The sequence below is a fragment of the Bactrocera oleae genome, chromosome 2, assembly GCF_042242935.1.
Source record: "Bactrocera oleae isolate idBacOlea1 chromosome 2, idBacOlea1, whole genome shotgun sequence".
NCBI classification, from domain to species: domain Eukaryota; kingdom Metazoa; phylum Arthropoda; class Insecta; order Diptera; family Tephritidae; genus Bactrocera; species Bactrocera oleae.
This window is the reverse complement of record NC_091536.1, coordinates 3,466,134-3,485,132: the sequence shown is the minus strand read 5'-3', so window position 1 is coordinate 3,485,132 and position 18,999 is coordinate 3,466,134. Positions and strand designations below refer to the sequence as shown.

General features: G+C 35.0%; 2 protein-coding genes across 3 annotated transcripts; both read right to left on the bottom strand.

Annotated features, from left to right (window-relative positions):
- Positions 1–623: 623 nt before the first annotated feature.
- Positions 624–3,456, bottom strand: P58IPK (dnaJ homolog subfamily C member P58IPK). Its single transcript, XM_014241295.3, has 4 exons — positions 2,987–3,456; positions 2,664–2,777; positions 2,394–2,593; positions 624–2,335 (listed from the first exon to the last, which is right to left on the bottom strand). The coding sequence occupies exons 1-4, from the start codon at positions 3,081–3,083 to the stop codon at positions 1,247–1,249; spliced, it is 1,500 nt and encodes a 499-aa protein (XP_014096770.1). The 5' UTR covers positions 3,084–3,456; the 3' UTR covers positions 624–1,246.
- Positions 3,457–4,833: 1,377 nt separating this feature from the next.
- Positions 4,834–14,626, bottom strand: LOC106622725 (zinc finger protein ZFP2). Of its 2 annotated transcripts, XR_004978794.2 has the most exons (7): positions 13,874–14,626; positions 11,659–13,273; positions 9,908–9,994; positions 7,155–7,637; positions 5,888–6,037; positions 5,688–5,826; positions 4,834–5,586 (listed from the first exon to the last, which is right to left on the bottom strand). XR_004978794.2 is itself a non-coding variant. In XM_014241995.3 (6 exons), the coding sequence occupies exons 1-6, from the start codon at positions 14,003–14,005 to the stop codon at positions 5,738–5,740; spliced, it is 2,556 nt and encodes an 851-aa protein (XP_014097470.2). In that variant the 5' UTR covers positions 14,006–14,626; the 3' UTR covers positions 4,834–5,737. The 2 variants fall into 2 exon arrangements, 1 of the variants encoding a protein (XP_014097470.2); XM_014241995.3 differs by having other exon boundaries at positions 4,834–5,826.
- Positions 14,627–18,999: the final 4,373 nt, after the last annotated feature.

Here is an 18,999-nt window from a genome sequence, read left to right as displayed (position 1 = left end):
ACTCCCGAAGATGCAAGCAAAAATATTAATACTTCTTAATGCTTTAAAACTAACAAAATCCGAGAAAATACCCTTTACAGGTATTTAATAATAAATACAGTCAAACATGGTTACGCGAGAGTTCAAGGGGCCATGATTTTTTTCTTGCTTATAGAGGTTTCTCACTAAAACGACAACACGTTGATTTATCGTTTAGAAATTGTAAGTTGTTGTAAGAGCTGTACTGTTCGTTGCAAATAATATTTATAAACTGCAGTGAGCATGACAAATATGTTAATACAGTTAAACATTATTTCTTTAAATTACAAGAAAACAACATAGTTCCTGATTCCTGAAAAAAAAGAATAAGTCATACATAGGAAAGTTGTCGCTTATAGAGGTATATACAAAAAAGGCTCTCAGTTATAGAGGTCAGAGTGGAAAACGTCTGTCACGTCTGTAAGGTTTTTGTTTCTTATTCATAGAGGTTTTTGAGAGGTCAAAGTTCGGGTCCAGAGTATTATTCTCACTTATTGAGTTTTCTCGCTTACCCAGTTCTCTCTTGTATATATAAATATATCCTTTAACTTTTCAGATTTGCACCAAACAAGATAAAATAATAAAATAACGTACATATAGATATGTAATTGTTCAAAGTTATAAATTTGTTTTATTGTGTAATAAACATTCTCATTTTATTTTCATAACCTCAAAATGCTTTTGATTTCATATAAATATCCAATTTAACTGTTAATTGTATAAATACATATATTCTTTTTAACATAAAAAATAGGAGAGAAAGTTCATTATTTAGCCTACTATTTACAAATAAACTCAATTGAAATTATACGAAATCTCATTAGAGAAGTACAAATTTAGATATCATTAGATTTAGTTTAAGCGGCGTGACACTGTTATGGAAAAGCTTTTGTGTACGCTAAAAATTCTTTGAGCATTTAGTGTGTTACAGCGTTAAAAGTTTACAGCTTACTTTACAAATATTGTACAAAACCATATCGATTTACAATTTTGCAAACTGCTATGTATTAAATTAAGAAGATATAAAATATTTACCCACAATCGAGAGTGTACGCAAACAATGCACACGCTCTACTCATATGATCACATGGCAACATCAACGCATGTTCTTCACGCAGACTTAATATTATTACTAATTAAATAAAATAGAAGAGACCTAACAACAAACCGACTAAGGCTAAGTATATGCTAATGTTTTTTTACTTGTAACTTTTGCCTGAGGGTACGTCTAGTTGAAATGGAATTTGAATTGGAACGGTGACCCGTGATGGAAGTGCGCAAATGGACTGCCGCCGCGGAAGCCCCCTTGCTGTTGATTTGCTTCTGGATCAAGAGGATCTTGACCCATATCGAATTGTTTTCGTTTCTCGGGATCAGTCAGTACTTCTTTGGCCGCCGCGATATCAATAAACTTCTTTTCTGCGATCTTCTTCTCCTCATCTTTGAAGTTATCGGGATGCCATTTTTGTGCCGCTTTGCGGTACGCTTTAACAATTTCTTGCTTGTTAGCGGTGCGTTTCACGCCGAGAATTTTGTAATAATCCCGTCGTTCAGCTTGTTTTTGCAGTCTTTTCGCTTTTTCAATACCCTCCTTAGCACGTTGCAGATTTTCATCCATTTCCAATGCTCTTTGGTAATCGTGGATCGCATCGTCGTACATTTCTGAACCAATATAGGCGTCAGCGCGTTCACAATATAATTGCGGGTCTTTCAACAAGTCGAGCGCATCTTTACAATGACTTAAAGCTTTGGCAAACTGTTCGTCTCTTGTATAACATGTGCAGAGTAGTCGCTTAGCCTCGAAAATTATCATTTTTTCGTTTTTCTCTTGCTTTAGCACAGACTCAGAAGAACTAATGCAATTTGCATATTGTTTCTCCTCGCGTGAATTTTCGGCATTTGCCAAACTTTTTTCTACTTTTCTAAGCTTCTTATAGAAGGGGAAGCAGTCTTTATGTTCTGGATCAAGATGTAAACATTCACGTATCTCTTTCAAAGCATTTGTAGCTTGGCCCATTTTGTACAATAACAATGCAATGTTATAATAGCCTTCTGTGCTGTCCTGTGAGAGTTTGTTCACTGAACGGAGATCGGATATGGCAGATGGTAATTCATCTATGGCAATGTAAGCGTCAGCGCGTGCTTGACGGAACTCAATGGACCATGGAGATATTTCAAGTAATTGTGTAATCATTGGAATGATATTGCGCGAATCGCCTCTATACCTAAGATCCTTTACAATTTCCCACTGTTCAATAGCAGCGTCAATCCGTCTAAAGTGCTCATTGACACTCTCATTATAAGGATCTTCTTGCAGCTGATAATGTAATATCGTATGAGTAAAAGTTTACAATTAGGTTTGGAGTTGTACTCACCACATGTTCGAAGTCGTCACTCGCTTGTTCGTATTCTCCACTCTTTAAATGCACAATACCACGCTGTATACGCGCAGCGGCGAAATCAGGCTTTAATTCCAATACATGAGTGAAGTCTTGTATGGCGAAACGGGACTTGCCTAACGCTAGGTAAACGGTGCCCCTTTTGAAAAGCGTCAAATAGTTATTTGGATCGCCCTCTAAAAAAGCAAGGATTACCAAATAAAATTAATTAATTACTTTCTATCTAATAACACTGTGGTTACCCACCTACAGCTGCATGATAATGTGTTAGTGCATCTGCTAGCTGCCCTCTCGCTAAAAATTCTTTACCTAGCTCCAGATGATTTTCAATGTCAGCCTGATTGGGCACAGCGTCTGCACCTGCAAATGTTAAGGTTATGTTAGAAAATTTGTTATCTCTTTTGGTAAGCACAGCAAATATAGTTTGTTTGCACAGTTGGCATAATGTCAAGAAAATTTATTAAAAAATTATTTAAACAAAACTTTAATTTGTGTCATTATTCAGTCATTAGGCAGTAAACACTGATTTTAAGGTTGTAAACCATTTGTAACTTAACAAAAAGGCTTACCTTCTAGAAATAGTTCTAATAACAACAACAAAACACAAGCTGCCAGCTTTCTTTCTCCGCTGGCGAAAGGTAGCATATCATTCAGCGGCACAACCATTGTTTTGGCCTAACTCTAATGAAGCTTCCACCAGTCGTTGTTGTTAAATGTATTTAATCTCCAAATATAATGTATAAGTGCTACGTGTATGCTGCCACTTTCTAAATATTCTTTGTTTTGCAGTTTCATCAACTGCCTACAAAGATATGTACATATGTATGTTTCCAAAACTTTGATTTAGAATTTTTTTATTGACGATAATTTTAAAAGTAAATAATTTCATACGTCCATTTCGAAAACTATAATAAGCTGTTATATTTCTTCTTTCACTAACGTCTTTACCAAATACTTGCGAATAATAAAATAAATACTGGCAGTATTATACTATTTAACTAAACTTTTTTCTTATTCTTTGAGTAGCTTCTTGTCAAATACACGTCAGTCGATTATATTTTTAGTTCTTGCGCAACAGCTCGATGCTGCATGGCCTTAAAAGCTGTGTGCGAGACAGAAACAGTAGGTATATTACTGATTATCCGGCATGAAACAGTGTTGCATTCTTTATGTGGTTCTCGCTGATTGGTTGTTTGAGCTTGGTTTGTTATCAACTTTGCGAATTTACCTTCTTGACCATAGGTGTTATGGGTGCATCGATACTGTTATTTCATAAAGTTATTTCCGGTCAGATTTGTATTAGAATTTCATAAAACAACAATAACGATTAGATATATTAAAATGGGATGGAACAATTTTATTTCTTTATATATTTTCGATCTAATCAAACTGAGTACGTACTACAGTAATAAATTTTTTAACAGATAAGAATTGGGTTGAGTATAAAATTACTCAGATTTTTTGTAGATGACTCAATAAGGAGCAGTGTTACTATTAATAATAACAGTCATAACCAAATTGTTAACTTTTTTAATGTAAATTTATTTAATCATTATTTAAGCATTTTTGATTGGAATTTATAGAACAGAAAAGATCTAACTCTACTGTAGGTATACATATGTGTGTATGTACATATGTATGTACATTACTTACCTTACTTTAATGGAAGCCTAAAGAAATGAAATTTGTTACATAAATATATATTTCATATATTTTTAATTTTCAACAATGTACATTTGTATGTATGCATTTATTGTTTTAATCGAGTTTTTTTACATACCTATGTACATAATGTAAATACTGTAAAGACATTACAGAATTTTTTGTTCATCTAAATTTTAAAATAATAAATTAAAATATGATAAAAGTAATTGTGGTTTTTTCAGTAATTGTTTGTAGAAATTAACAAACAACATTTTCTACTTGTAAAATGAAAAACGAAAACAAAGTAAATATTTTAAAATTAAAATATTGATTAATTATATATTAAATAATTCTATTATAACATTTGTAAATATTATCGCATCTTTTTTTAATAGGACAAATGGATATTTTGCATTTTTTCTTTATATTTTCTTTCGTTTCAGTGAACTTTTATATTACGTATAGTTATATTAAAATCTAATAAATACGTACATATTTTTTTCATAAGATAGGGCATTTTTAAGATATATGTATCTATATAAATATCTTTCAAATAGTCATAGATTATTAATAATTCGTTTTCGACAATTTGACAATTTTGAGCATTGCACAGCACAACTGAAATTGTTTTAGTAAGTAATATACAGCTATAGTTTACATATATTAAATAAGTTCATCTTAAAACATATTTTAATAGTTTTAATATAATTTCTAATACATACCATATATAATTTTACTAATTATTAAATATATACATGTATGATATATTGCATACCAATTTAGTGTACTTTATATATTTTTTTCATTTTTTGCTGCAATAAATATATAATAAACCATAATTATTCCGCTAAAAAACACGAGTAATATGCTTTAAGAGTTTCATTATCACCATCGTTAAAATTCACAAACTACCGCTACAAAACATTGCTATTAATTTCCTTTTTTATAAAACTACGGTTATCTAAATAATTTCATAAAATACAATAAATGCTTTTTACTAAATTATTTAATACGGTACCAAAAGAATTGAGCATTCATTCAAGTAGTTGCTCTTAGTCTCTTTGTGTAGGTGTAAGTATATGGTACATACTAAGTTATGTATATATTTCTTTTTAATTTTGTCTATTAGTTTTTATTTATTTGATCCGTTTCAATTGTGTTACGTATGTTTGTGTAAATTTCTGCTACTGTTTGCGTTTACGGTGAGCCATTGTGTGCGTATTATTGTGTTTGTGCATATCCCTTTTCGTAAATATAAATATGCATATGCATGTATAAGAAAGTACACGTCAATGTCATTCAAACATTTTCTTTAGTGAATTCCCTTCTGCAGTATTCTTATATGAATCTAATTTTCAAGTGATAGATGGTCTTACTAAATATTTACCCAGTACAAATGGTGTAATAAAATCCTGTTTACGAAATTTTATGTGCCGATTTTAAGTAGCGTTATTTGAGATTAGCCCGGGGTAGAGGGGAGTTGAAAATTTTGGTTGAAAGTTTTCAGCTTTCTAAATATGTGTATCTTGATAATAAATGTAATTTATTGTTTATTATGCATGTTCATGAGTTAAAAAAAATACTGAGAAGTGCAAATAAACCACGCTTTGAAAAAGCAATATTTACTTGGGCAAATCTCCTGTTAGTTAAGTGCATATAAAATAATCGTTGCCCATCTATTGTTCGTATAGTTGTTCTTCAAAGGCATCCATATTGTAATCCTCAAGATTTGTTGTCTCCGGATCATGATTTTTCATCATATGAGCTGAAAATAATATATTTTAAGCTCGTTTAGTAATGTCTACTAGCTTTTATGAATAACTCACTTTTGAATTTCATGTGCGTAACAAAATTTTCGCCACACAAATCGCAGCGGTAGTATGTATCGCCCGTGTGTACTCGTTCATGCACACGCAGGGATTTCTCAAAGAGGTAGGCACGTCCGCAGATCACGCATTTGAAATTTTTCTCAAGGACTATCATAAGAAGTAAAATTATAAATTATAATCTGGGTTAGCATTCTTGAAAAGTTTAATATGTTATATATATATTATATATATATGTATATATATTATAACTTAAAAACTTAAAAACATGAAAAAACGTTAACTTCGGTTTACAAAAGATTCCATACAAGAACTTGATTTTGATCGTTCAGTTTGTATGGCAGCTATATGCTAAGTGGTCCGATCTGGACAATTTCTTTGAAGATTGTGCCGTTGCTTTGGAAAAAATCCATGCCAAATATGCCTATGAAGATATCTTGTCACATAAAATAGTTTTCCTTATAAGACTTAATTTTGATTGCTTAATTTGTATGACAGCTATATGTTAAAGTAGTCCGATATCGGCGATTCCAAAAAATGAGCAGCTTCTTGTGAAGAAAAGGACGTGAGCAAAATTTCAAATCGATATCTCAAAGATATAAACTGAGAGACTAGTTCGCGTATATACAGATAGACGGACAGACAATTCTTTCTGAACTGTAAAAACTTCGTGGCAAACTTAATATACCATAATCAGGGTATAAAAAGTATATGACTCCAAAACTTTGAATAAAGCCGATTTAGATTAGTGTTCCTAGTAGGCGGTTTACTCTTTTTTTCATTAGCAATGTAACGGCAATCTTTATTACAATACAGTTAACAATCCCAAAAAAAAGAAGTAGAAGGCCGGTCATGAAACCCGCCCAATAAAAGCTTTTGACTTGATATTTTGATCAGAGAAGCTTTTCTGGAACAAGTAAGGAGGCTTTGTTGTTGTCGCAAGATGTAAAGAAGTCATAAATGCCTCTGCATGAATACTTATGTATTGTTGAATGTCATTTGTTGAATATCCACAATTAATTTCTAAAATGTCTTCACTTGCAGCCTGTTACGGAAATGCATGTAAATATATGGCAGGTGCTAAAATGTTATATGAAGTGATTTTTGGATAGCAAGAATGTACGTGTATGTACAACTTTCACTCGTTCCCATTCTGAGGGAGGAATTTATGAATGAAATTTGTCATTTTAACACTAAATAATTTAGAGGAGAACGACTTAGTTTTACTTATCTGGTTGAAATTAGTCAGACATCTCGCATCTCTCACCTTCATGGCTCCGCTTGTGCTGATTCAGCACATATTTCAGGGCAAATCCTTTGCCGCATACATCGCAAATGTTCGGCTTCTCGTTCGAATGCGTCTTCATGTGCCAATTCATATCCTGCGCACGCTTGAAACGCTTCGCACACGACTCCACCGGGCATTTGTGCGGTCTCCCAATACTTGAATGCACCGCCGCGTGCCGCTCCAACGCCGATTTCATATTGAAACGCTGGGCGCAAATCTCACACTGAAAAATTCCGCTATAGTTCTTCTGTCGCTTATTACGCACCACTCGTTTATTGTTCGCTATTAACAGCACGGAAGACTTCGGCCTTTCAACATGTTTGCTACGTATGTGTTCGCTCAGATCGCGTTCATCCTCGTAGCGTTCCCGGCAGAGCATGCATTCGGTGCGTTCGATGCCGGTGAGGTTCTCCAAATGATTCTCCAGCATGTGTATGCGCTTCTCCAGGTACGAAGCGAAAACTTGGTGGGAATTGCATAAGAATTACGTTATTTGTTATTGCACGGACATGAAATTTAAGTAAGTTTGAATGATTGCTTCTTATGACATGAACAATATGGGAATGCCAGGTGATCGTTGGTTTTGTGTTGGGAGTGATGTACAATTTCAATTTATGTGTGTATTCTAGGTAAGTGCTGCATGACTAAGTTATCTGGGTTCTAAATCTAGCCTCTTAGTTTCTTCATTCTGATCAGTTTTGTAAATATAGAATTGGTTCTGACAATTTGGTTAAGACGACGAAAAAAACTAATTACATTTGGTCAGTTGCCTTTTATTTGCATCAGAATGCAAAATTTATAAAGAGTAAAAATAGAAAAAAATAATGTCTCTCTAAATTTAAAATTGATAAATTTAGATATTCTTATGTTTATATAACGATAATAAAAAATGACGATAGTAGTAGAATAATAACTATTTATGAGACATGAGATGTTTATGAACTGCCCTAATATTTTGTTGAAATGTAAATAATCTAATTCAAATAAATCTTCTTAAAAAGGAAAAAAAAATATTAAATTATTTATATCAGAAAGTGAAATCGTGTAGGTATAGCTTTTGATTACGTCTTATTAGTTCAAAAGACCTACATATGTATATTGCAGTATCATTCCGAGAAGTCAGGATCCCTACTTAAGGCTATAAAAGCTTTTACTATAGTTGAATTAACTTGATAAATGATCCAAGGGACGCCGATTATGAAATCAAATTCTAAATCATTATTTATAAGTTATCGCAAATTAATTAATGGCTGTTATACAACATACCATACTTAATAACTTTTTAGTATACAAAACATGAAAAAACGTCAACTTCAATTGCATCGACTTTATAATACCCTTCACAAGTAAAAAAGTTTTCCACACAAAAACTTGACCTTGATCATTCAGTCATGATAGCTATATTCTATAGTGGTCCGATATCGGCGGTTCCGACATATGAGCAGGTTCTAGGACAGAAAAGGTCGCGTGCAAAATTTCAGATCGATACGTTTCCTTATAGGTGTTACAATATTTATAATTCTCAAGAATTGGGACTGTCTCAAACCACAACCTGGCAGATTTTGAGAAAGGATTTGGGCTTGCATTCTTTACAATTTACTGATTTTGCCTTGGAACAACTTGAAAACGATAACGACTTTTTTAAGAAAATCATCTTGCCCGATAAGGCTTACTTTCATCTGAGTGGTGCGGTAAATAAACAAAACTGTCGATTCTGGTGCGAAGAAAATCCAGAAATTATTCAGGAACAACCATTACATTCACCTAAATTGACAGTTTGGTGTGGTTTTTGGTCTGGTGGAATCATCGGTCCGTACTTCTTTCGAAATGAAGCTGGTCATATCGTTACTGTCAATGGAGAACGGTATAGATCGATGATAACCAAATTGTATGGCCGCAATTGGAAGAAGTTGATCTTGACAACATCTGGTTCTGACAAGACGGGTCTACGTGACACACGAATTATTGCGAGAAAAGTTTGGAGATTCGATCATTTCAATAAATTGTGACATTGAAGTTGTGATTTAACACCATTTGACTACTTCTTGTGGAGTTATTTGAAGTCATTTTTCAGAACTTAATTGTATCGATTGTGCTTCATATTAAATAAAAAACATTTAAATTTCCTTAACAATTAGTGTGTTTTGAAAAAAAATCATATGACTCTTATTGGGAAACCCCTTTATATGTATTTTATGGGGTCTGCGACATTTCCTTCAGGGAATAAAAACTTAAAGCCAAGATTGACATACATACTGATTGTCGAAGAAATAGAAACGACATCAAATATGCTATATACATATATATATATTATATGGCTATAAAATATCTCAATCGTTTCTAACGATCTCGAGTGAAAAAAATATTTCAAAGTGCACGGGGAAAAGTTGCAACATGCAAAATGCATATGTACATATGTATATGTTTATAAATAATAGATTAAAGAAATATAAAAAAAGTAGAATAAAATGTAATTATTACATAACACAGAATGATTACTTTTACCATTGTCTATATTTGAAACGAAGTTATACACTATTCTCACTGCAACTTGAAAAATGTATCCTTTGTTGTGATAAAAAGTGGCGTACACATACACGTACACATACGAGTACTTGTGATGAACGATAAATGAATTTGAAAAGTTTGTGTGGATGAATGAACGTATGAATGCATATTATTATTATTATTGTCTTAAATGAGTTGCAAAAGCCGGGTAAAGCTTTGCTTACCCTCAGTGCAGTGGCCGCACTTGTATGGTTTTTCGCCGCCATGTTGTCGATACAAATGCCAACGCAAAGTTTTCAAGTGTATGAACGCTAGGGAGAGATTTTTTTTAATAACAAGTGAGTATAAGTGAAGCATATGTACAAATATGAACAATAATTATACGGTCCTCAGCAAAGTAAGGTCAGAAAATATGTTAACTTGATTTCTAAACAATCATATTGTCAGATCGGGCCAAATTATTTTATCTTTACAACCTTTAAAAGAAACAAATTATTGTAAATGAAGGTAAAACTTGAGATTTTCTAGCAAGAACAAGAAAAAATAATATTCATTGTAAATAAAAACACATTTTCAGTTAAAATCCCTTTCAACATTTCTCAACAAACAGACTTTCGCACAGTAATGAAGCCACTAATAAAGTATGAAAGATTATAAGAAATGTCAAAAATTTGAGAATTTACATTACCATATTTTAACAAAATGTCATTATAATTACTAAATTTTCGGCTTTAACGGTTCTTCGTAAAAACCAAATCGTTTTTAAGTCTACAGTTGATGACTGAAAGAGAAGTTTTTTCGCGTGGTTCGAACCAATTCAGCCATAAATCACTCGCGAGCGCATGCGTAGAAATCCCCATAGAAAAGAAATAGTTATGTCAAGGTAAATGGATGTGTTGACCAGATTAATGTCAAGACTCATTCGAGATGATCTGCACATGAAAGCCTACCATCAGTCAACTGGTCATCTTCTGACAACACGCTTGAAACAAATTAGGCTTAAAAGATGTAAGCGGCTTCTTCAGAGGCGTACAGTCAACGGTCATGAAAGTATCCATTTTACAGATGAACAAATTTTCACTGTTGAAAAAGTTTTTAATAAGCAAAACGACAAAATCCATGCAAATACTTCCAAATACGCAAAAAATGTTATTGCAAGGGATCAACGTGGTCACCATACAGTTGCCGCAATGGTTTGGTTTTGGGGCAAAAGTGTACCATCAGGATGCGTGGTAAAGCAATTAAGCAATTTGGAAGCCCAGATTTGAATCCATTGGACTACAGTTTGTGATCAGAATTCGGGAAAATGGTCTGTTGAATACCCCACAGAAATTTGGTGACTCAAAAACTTTTCAGTTCGAGCAGTGTCGTCAATACCAATAGAAAGTGTGCGTTTTGCTATTGATCAATGGCTCGTTTGAGCTCTAGTATGAAAGCAGAAGGTGACCATTGCGAATAAAATTTTGTATATCGCTCATTTAATATATGCATTATTCAATAAAAATAACTTTATTAAGAAATGTATTATAATTTCATTTGTATATTGGCCTGAACTTGTAACAGAACAAATGGTAGGACTAAATATCATATATACACCCGGCTCTATACGTATGAACGCGTCACCTTTTGAAGGCAGAGAGGGAGAAGCAGGCAAGAATTAGCCCGATATTACATAGTAAAATAATAATATCTGAAAATCCGTAATCAATAAAAAGAAGGTATTGAAGCCAATTTCTACTTGGTGTAAAAGATGCTGAAAAATGTTTACATGATAATTGTATGCATACATGACTAACAAATTAAACAAGACTATTTCTATAGTTACTTTAGGGACTTCTAAAGTACTTTTCATTCTAAACTTCTTTCGCTGATATACTTTGATATACATATGAATTACTTATACAACCAACAAGCTTTTCAGCAAGTTTGTAATTTATAACCGCTAACATATTTAGTTATACATATGTTTACTTACTTTTACCACAAAACGTACAAAATTCAGTATTCCTCACCCCGTTGTGCGTTTCTTCATGACACTTCAAGTGTCGCTGATTAATAAACAAACGATCGCAGTGACTACAATGCAACAACAATTCCGGATTGTGCCACTTCATATGGTAATTAAGACTTTTACGCGAGTAGAAACGCTTATCGCAAGTGTCACACCCAAAATCGGTCTCGCTGTGGAACTTCTCGTGGTGATGGCGTAAGTTAAAGCGATCGGCATACTTTTTGCCGCACACATCACACTCATAATGTTTGGCCACGTGCTCGCTTTTCATGTGGACCGTGCGTGAGGCGGCGTCGCGAAAACCCTCTGTGCAACCGCGTTGCGGGCATGTAAAGGGATATTCGGCGTTGTGCGTGTGTGTTATGTGTTCGAGTAGTGTCTGTTGAGTTTCGAAATGAGTGCTTGGCACGTCTTTGGTTTTGTGGCAGTATTTACACTCAAAAACAATGCTAACATCTGGTGGTTGGCCCATTGTTTGACTGTAGCAATTGTTCGTAGCAGACGACTGAAAGACAAATTGTGAACCTAAAATAGTATTGTTATTTGTATTGTAGGTGTTCGTTGGAAGTGTGACGGGTTCGAATGCTTCCAATACTCCTTCATCTTCTTCATAAACGTCATTTTCATCTTCAACAGCTTCCACAAAAGGCACACTTTCTTCGGCATAACCTTCAGGTTGTGACACATCTCCGCTCATTACATTTAAATAGCAGTCTTCCTGAGTAAGGTCTCGGTCCAATGATCTGTCTGTACCTAATGTTGTCTCTGCTTTCTCCTCCACCAGTTGGTCTTCAAGCGTAAAGTCTTCCTCAATTATATCATCTACGTGTAAATGTATTTGCTCGCTTATATCTTCCTCTTCGTGTTCCAGTTCTAATTCTATTTCATTTTCGTTTTTATTTCCTTCTTCTACTTCGTTATCGACTGCCATTGTTTTAACAGTTACAGTCGTCAACTTTGTCATCTGCATTTCCGCTTCACTTTGACATTCAACGCCGGCAGTGTAAATGTTAGCTTCAGTTATGGGGGCAGCAGTTGCATTATTCTCGTTTGTTATTGAAATTGTTTTTGCCAAGAAAGAGTCTTCGATTGTTTTGGGTGAAACCTCTGTTTGGACTGCTAAAATGTCATCAGTATACTGTTCGACTCTCTCACACACTCCACTGGATCTAGTCGTTGCCGTGACGGTTGTGGTGGCGGTGGTGGTGTAATTGTTAGCACTATTTTCATCAAGCATATCCAACATCACTATGGCAGCAGCCGAAGGAGTGGCATTGGGCGAAACGATGGAGTCACCACTAGTGGCAGTACAATCAACTATTTGGCAGTTTTGTTCGTTATAAGTTGAATTCGTTATTTGGCGTTCATTTTCTTCGACAATTCGCAACAGCTGAGCACTTAATTCTTCAAGATTATCCTCGAATCGGTCATCGTCCATACTTTGTGTTTCGATTTTGTCGAATATGTTATTTAGCTTCACTTGTGCTTGCTGGCATTGCATGCGAAAGGTGAACACATTACAAAATTTCGAAAAGCAATCGGAACAGATTTTCTGTGGCAATCCGTCGTTGGGGGAAATCTTTGGAAGCGTAATAAAAAAGAAGGATTTTTTTAATGCAAAGGTTTTATATATTTGAGTTTAATAAATTTTTCCACAATGCTATAATAGTAACTATAGTTAAGTGTATTTATGCCCACTAATATAACAAGAGAGGAGGCTACCTATGGTTGAAATCATAAATTCACAAGACTCTTAATTATATTTATGTGAGCGGTATGAAATTTTTTCCAGTTATTTGTTGATGCAAAGTGAAAGGTATTTCGTTTAAAATAGTAGTACGTTAATTAACAGCTGTTTTTAGTTTGTAAACAAATAAGAATATATATATATATATATATTTTACTTTTCTCATCACACGTTTCAGACATTCATACCAGCGCACCAAGTGCTTCCGAAGAGAAAACGATTACTCTCTGAAGGAAGCGCACATTATTGAATTAAAACGAAAAGTAAAATTATCGACCTTTTTTTTCCTTAAAAAAAAGAAACATTTACATGTTATGTGACCTGCTCAAGTGTTTTTCTACTATTTTACATTTTACGGCAACATGATTTCACACATTGGTTAAAACTCATTCTGAACCCTATTGAGCCTTAGCAGCTAAAATATTTGTATACCTGCAAATGCCAATTATTGAACTCCACACGCATCTCTTCAATTTCTCTCGTACAACGCGTTGTGTGAAATAAGTCGAACCATTTGGTTTCATCCTCAAAATCACATCTCGCACAGGTCCTGCAAGTCTCCATCGTAGCACCAACATAAATACACACTATTCCTTGCCGTTATTCATGATGCAATGACGCAGTGGTTACACCCTATTATTTCAGCGCAATGACCGCAAAGGCACTAGACACACATTTGCATTTTCGTCAACGATTTTACGACCAAAATGTTCAGCTTTTGGGGCATTTGTACTATTGTTATCCCCAGCACTCTAAGTACATACAGCATGAAATTTATCAAATAAAATTCCACTTTAACTTAATTGCTTTTTCGATTTTTGTTCTTATTTATTTAGCACACATTTTTCGCAAAATCAAATATTACACAAGACGCCTATAATGTTTTATTGCTGCCACTCGCACTACCAAATGCACACTGTTCTTTCTGCTATTTTTACATTTGCTTCCGCGAATTTTCGCATCTTTACAACTCTCGTCGATTTGTATCTACACTCAGTCGCAGCACAAATCCTGTGGGAGGAAATCTGTGAAGAAAATTTCATCCCCCACCTCCTTGGTTTGGCATGTGGATGCCTGCACTGCGCGGTGCTTCGCCAACTTATAGTTCCTAGCGAATTGCTCTTGATTTATCGAAGCATATTTGCAGGCGCACATGCAGTTGTCGACCTTCAATGTGTTGTGTATGTGTATGCATATTCTACCGCATTTGTTATTGCTTCTTGTTGTATCTATTTTGCGTTACTTCGCAAAAAACGAAAACAACAAAAACGCGTATGGGAGCAAAACAAAACTACCGATTAACTAAACAAACATTTTACAGCGCTCAGATGTCGCAGCCATATCGTTCCCCTTACACCCATCTCGTAGGAAGCCGTGTTCGTTGTGTAGAATGATGCCGTTTGTTTACAAACACATTGCGTAGCGGTAAAAGGATGAAAATATCATATGAGAAACTTGTAAACTTCACTTTAGCGAAATAATCAAACAATATTCGTGATTGTTTTCGACCGAATGAACAAAACCGAAATTAAATTAGGAATATTATGATGCTAAAGGCACTTCAAAAAACTCTTTTTAAAATAGGTAGGTATATAAAAAGTAATTTTTTAAACCTTGTTTTATTTATTTATTTACTGCCTGTTTTGAGAAAATGCAAATAAATTATGTATTAAAACTATCATACCAGAAAAAATTCCATGAAAATTGCTATTAGGCCATATTCATATTTAACTGCACAACATACATACATGTATATTAATTTATTTGTTTTTTTTGCGCAAATGATCTGTGATTTATTTAAAAAAAACGAGATAAGACCTCATGTCGAAATTAGTAAAACCTTTGGAAACTATTATAGGTTCTTATTTCGGGTGGAGCCCATTAAGAGCCCATGATCGTAAAATTTTAAAGAAAATTAAGGAAAGTCCGAAAATGTTGTCACCGGATTTTATTAAATATACATTTAGGTGCATTTACATATATTCTTACATAACTGGCGCCTATTCTGCAAGTTTTAAAGCGACTTCGCGCGGCTTTATGAGAAGCACTCTTTTTCCATAAATACACTGTTAAATTTCACAGACAAAAGCGGACGCTATTAGTCGCTAACAAGGATCAAAGCCGAGATCGATAATAGATTCTAAATCAAGAAACACGGCTTTAATGATAATAAGAAATACTTGTGGTTTTACGGAAGATATTAGGTTCTACGTAACCAGATTTAATCCAAACAAGAAATGTTAACTCGCTTGCATTCATGAAAGCTAATATTATATTTGGGCAGGGTTGAGAATTTTATCTTAACATCGGAATAAAAAATAAAATTTTTGAATAATAACATTTAATTAAAGTGAAAATCAATTTTTTAATGAATGATTCATGACATTTGGGATTAAAAATTAAAAAACAATTTATATTTTAATTTAAGATAACGAAAAAAATATTATTTCTAAAACAATTTCTTTTTTGATTCTTAATTATATTCTTGGGATGAAAAAATTATTATTTTTTAATCCGGTATTGGGGATTAAGATATTCGCGATTAGGTAGGTAGACAGAGTGGCTGTCTGACGACGCACTTAAGCCTTTAGGAGGCCCATTGTGATACAATCGGGACTAATAATCCCTCACTCTATTGTCTCCCTTCTGAACCACTCGAAACTTCTGATTAAGTTCATTAGTACAAAAAGTTGTATTTGTGCAACATCTGAAACGTCGTCAAGAAACCCTCGATCCTGTAAAGAGCCTTGCATCCGCATAGAAGATGTTTTGCCGTCTCCTCTTCTTCTACCTCTTGACGGCTTCTCCAGTAGTCATTGTCAATCAGACAGTGACCAGAAATTGTAGGATAGTGTTTATTCTAGCTAGTTCATCTGCTTCACAGTTACCAGTGATGTGAATATGCCCTGGAACCCATTACAGGTTTATCGTGAAATAGGATGTTAAATCCACTAACTTCATTCTTTCACTATCTACGAATCCCTAGGAGAATCTAGTGATTTCAGAGCTGCTTGGCTATCTGTATACATATATAAATACATGTCTTGTTGTGATCACGCTCCTTGTTAGAATAATAAGACTTTCTTTGATTGTTGTGATCTGCGCTTGGAAGACACTGCAGTGGTCCGGTAATCGGAAGGCGATTTTGGTATATACTTTGGCGGAAAAGACACCATCCTTCCACTCGATTATCCAGTTTGGACCCATACTTATAGATGATTATTCCAGCGTCCTTGTCCATCTCCCGCCATTTCCACTCTTCTCTTCTCTGGAAGGAAGGACAATATTGGGGACCTAATTAAGTTTCAATTCTATAGGATTTCGAAAGTCCGTGATAATTAGTAGAAATGCAAACTTACTAAGTATTATAAAATGCCCCTTATTACGGACGACCAATTGATAGGATTCCCTCAGCCTTAGCGCTGACTTCGCTGCCAGTTGCTTACAGAACAAGTCTGTTGGCAGTAAATGTCAAATGACGTTTAGTGCTTGATTTGGTGTTGTTCTAAGAGCTCCACTGATGCATATACTAGTTGCTCTTTATATGCTTTTCCATTATTGGGTACCATAGCAATATACCACTCGCTGCTCGAGGCGTAATCCCCATTTGGTCCCCACCATCCTTTTGCAGGTGTAAAGTGCTGTAGCTGCTTTCTTCACAATAGCGTCTAAGTTTGGTTTCCGTGACAACTTCCTATCTAAAATTAGTCCTAAGTAGCTTACCTCATCTCCTATTGTTAATTATTATTGTTGGGATAGTTAAGCTAAATTAAACTGGTTCCTGCAATCTTTCTGTAACTGTAACCTTCTGAGTTCGGTAGACCACCATGGATGCCTAATTCTTCCCCTTCTATGAGTTATTGTACAATCCACATTTAATGCTTGCCAACACGATACTGTGAAATAATCAACGAGGATGTTTAGATCCTCTTTGTTCTTGGGTTGGAAAACGTTTCTTCAGATCTTTACATTCAATTTAGCGATGATCCGAAATGGAGTGTTCCTCAAGAACTCTCCAATTGGTAATTTTATTTATCAGTTCTTTCGACACAAGTTTTATGTCTAATACTTCTTGTCGATTTCTTGTTATAAATGTTGGCGGTAGTATCTCTATTGCAGAACAAAAACTTAGTCCTTAGTAAGTAATTAAAGAGCAACTCATACCAGCTCTTTAATCAGCTGTGATGGTACTTCCTCCTCTTCGTATGGCATATAGCATGACACCATGAATACCATTTGTGTACGTCTTCCAGCTTATGGCTGTGGTGTCTTGGTTGCTATATTTATGTAACATGAAACCGCAAATGTGCTCTCCATTAACCCATGGCGCCTGAATGCGAAGAAATTCAAGCTGTTCTGTCGCCATGTAGTTAATTAGGGCTAGATAAGCTAATTTTCTATAGTAGAAATTAATTTGAAGAAGATGCATTAACAATTGTCATAACTGCATCTTCTTGAGAGTCGCTCAGAAGCTCTCTCTCGGTATATAATTTAGAGAGTCTGTCCACAAGCTAAGACCCCGAATAACTCCGAAGAACCCCTAGCTTAATGTTATCTACATCACTCGAGGACTCCATGGAATGTTCTTCTACTTCGGCCATCTCATTTTCCGATGCTAAGTCAGCAGCATCGGCGTCTGACTTGTATGTCATGAATCCATAGTTAATCTCCCCACCAATTTTCGCCAGCGGTTCTATGGATTCCTTTGTTAGTAGCTGTAGGATAGGAAGGCTTTAACGAATCTCTACCCTTCAGTTGGCAGATTTGGGTTGCAGGCTGTGATGAGCTGCATTATCTGGTCCGGCTGCAAGGTTTTTTGTGGATCTTTATCATTCAGCATCCCAATGATAATGCGCTTTTGTGCCATATCAGCACACGATTTTGCGGGCGTTACTCCTCTTGTCTTCGGTCTTTTGGCTGACGGCTTTGTCTCTTCAGCTGACCTCTGTTGCTTGGCTGCCACTGCTTCAACCAACTAGGTAAGACTGCTTTCGCGCCGGATTCCAGACTCCTTTGTTTCTTTTTTGTTGGTAAGTTGGTTCATGTTTTGGACCCACGAGTGTGGGAGAAAGTAAGTCCGCTTCCGCATACCCCCCGTTACGCAAGTAAGTCTATCTTATTATCCGTAAGCTTCGTTCGAAACTGGGCTATTTAGGGGCCTCCAGCCAGGTTGATCCATGGCACGGGTCGCATGACACCTTAATCCAACCCTTTCCGTACCCCCAGCTATAGTAAGACTCCCCATTTGAATGCTGTGCTATTGAGGACCAACAAACACCCAGATAAAAAGTCAGACCTTTTGTTAGATACCACCCAACTGCAATAGTGTCGAACTGTTACCAGCTCGTCCCTGACTTCGTCGGGATTCTGTGGTTGTTGTTATTGTAGCGGCAGAATTCTGCCGAGTTGACAATCCTTGGCCGGAATAAACCCGGGTCCGCATTACAAAAATCTGTTGGAATAGGACCTATGAACAAGATAATACGAAATTAAGGAAAAATTTTGCTCATGGAACAATTACTAGAAAAGTTTGTCAGCTATTTGTGTTTATAACATAT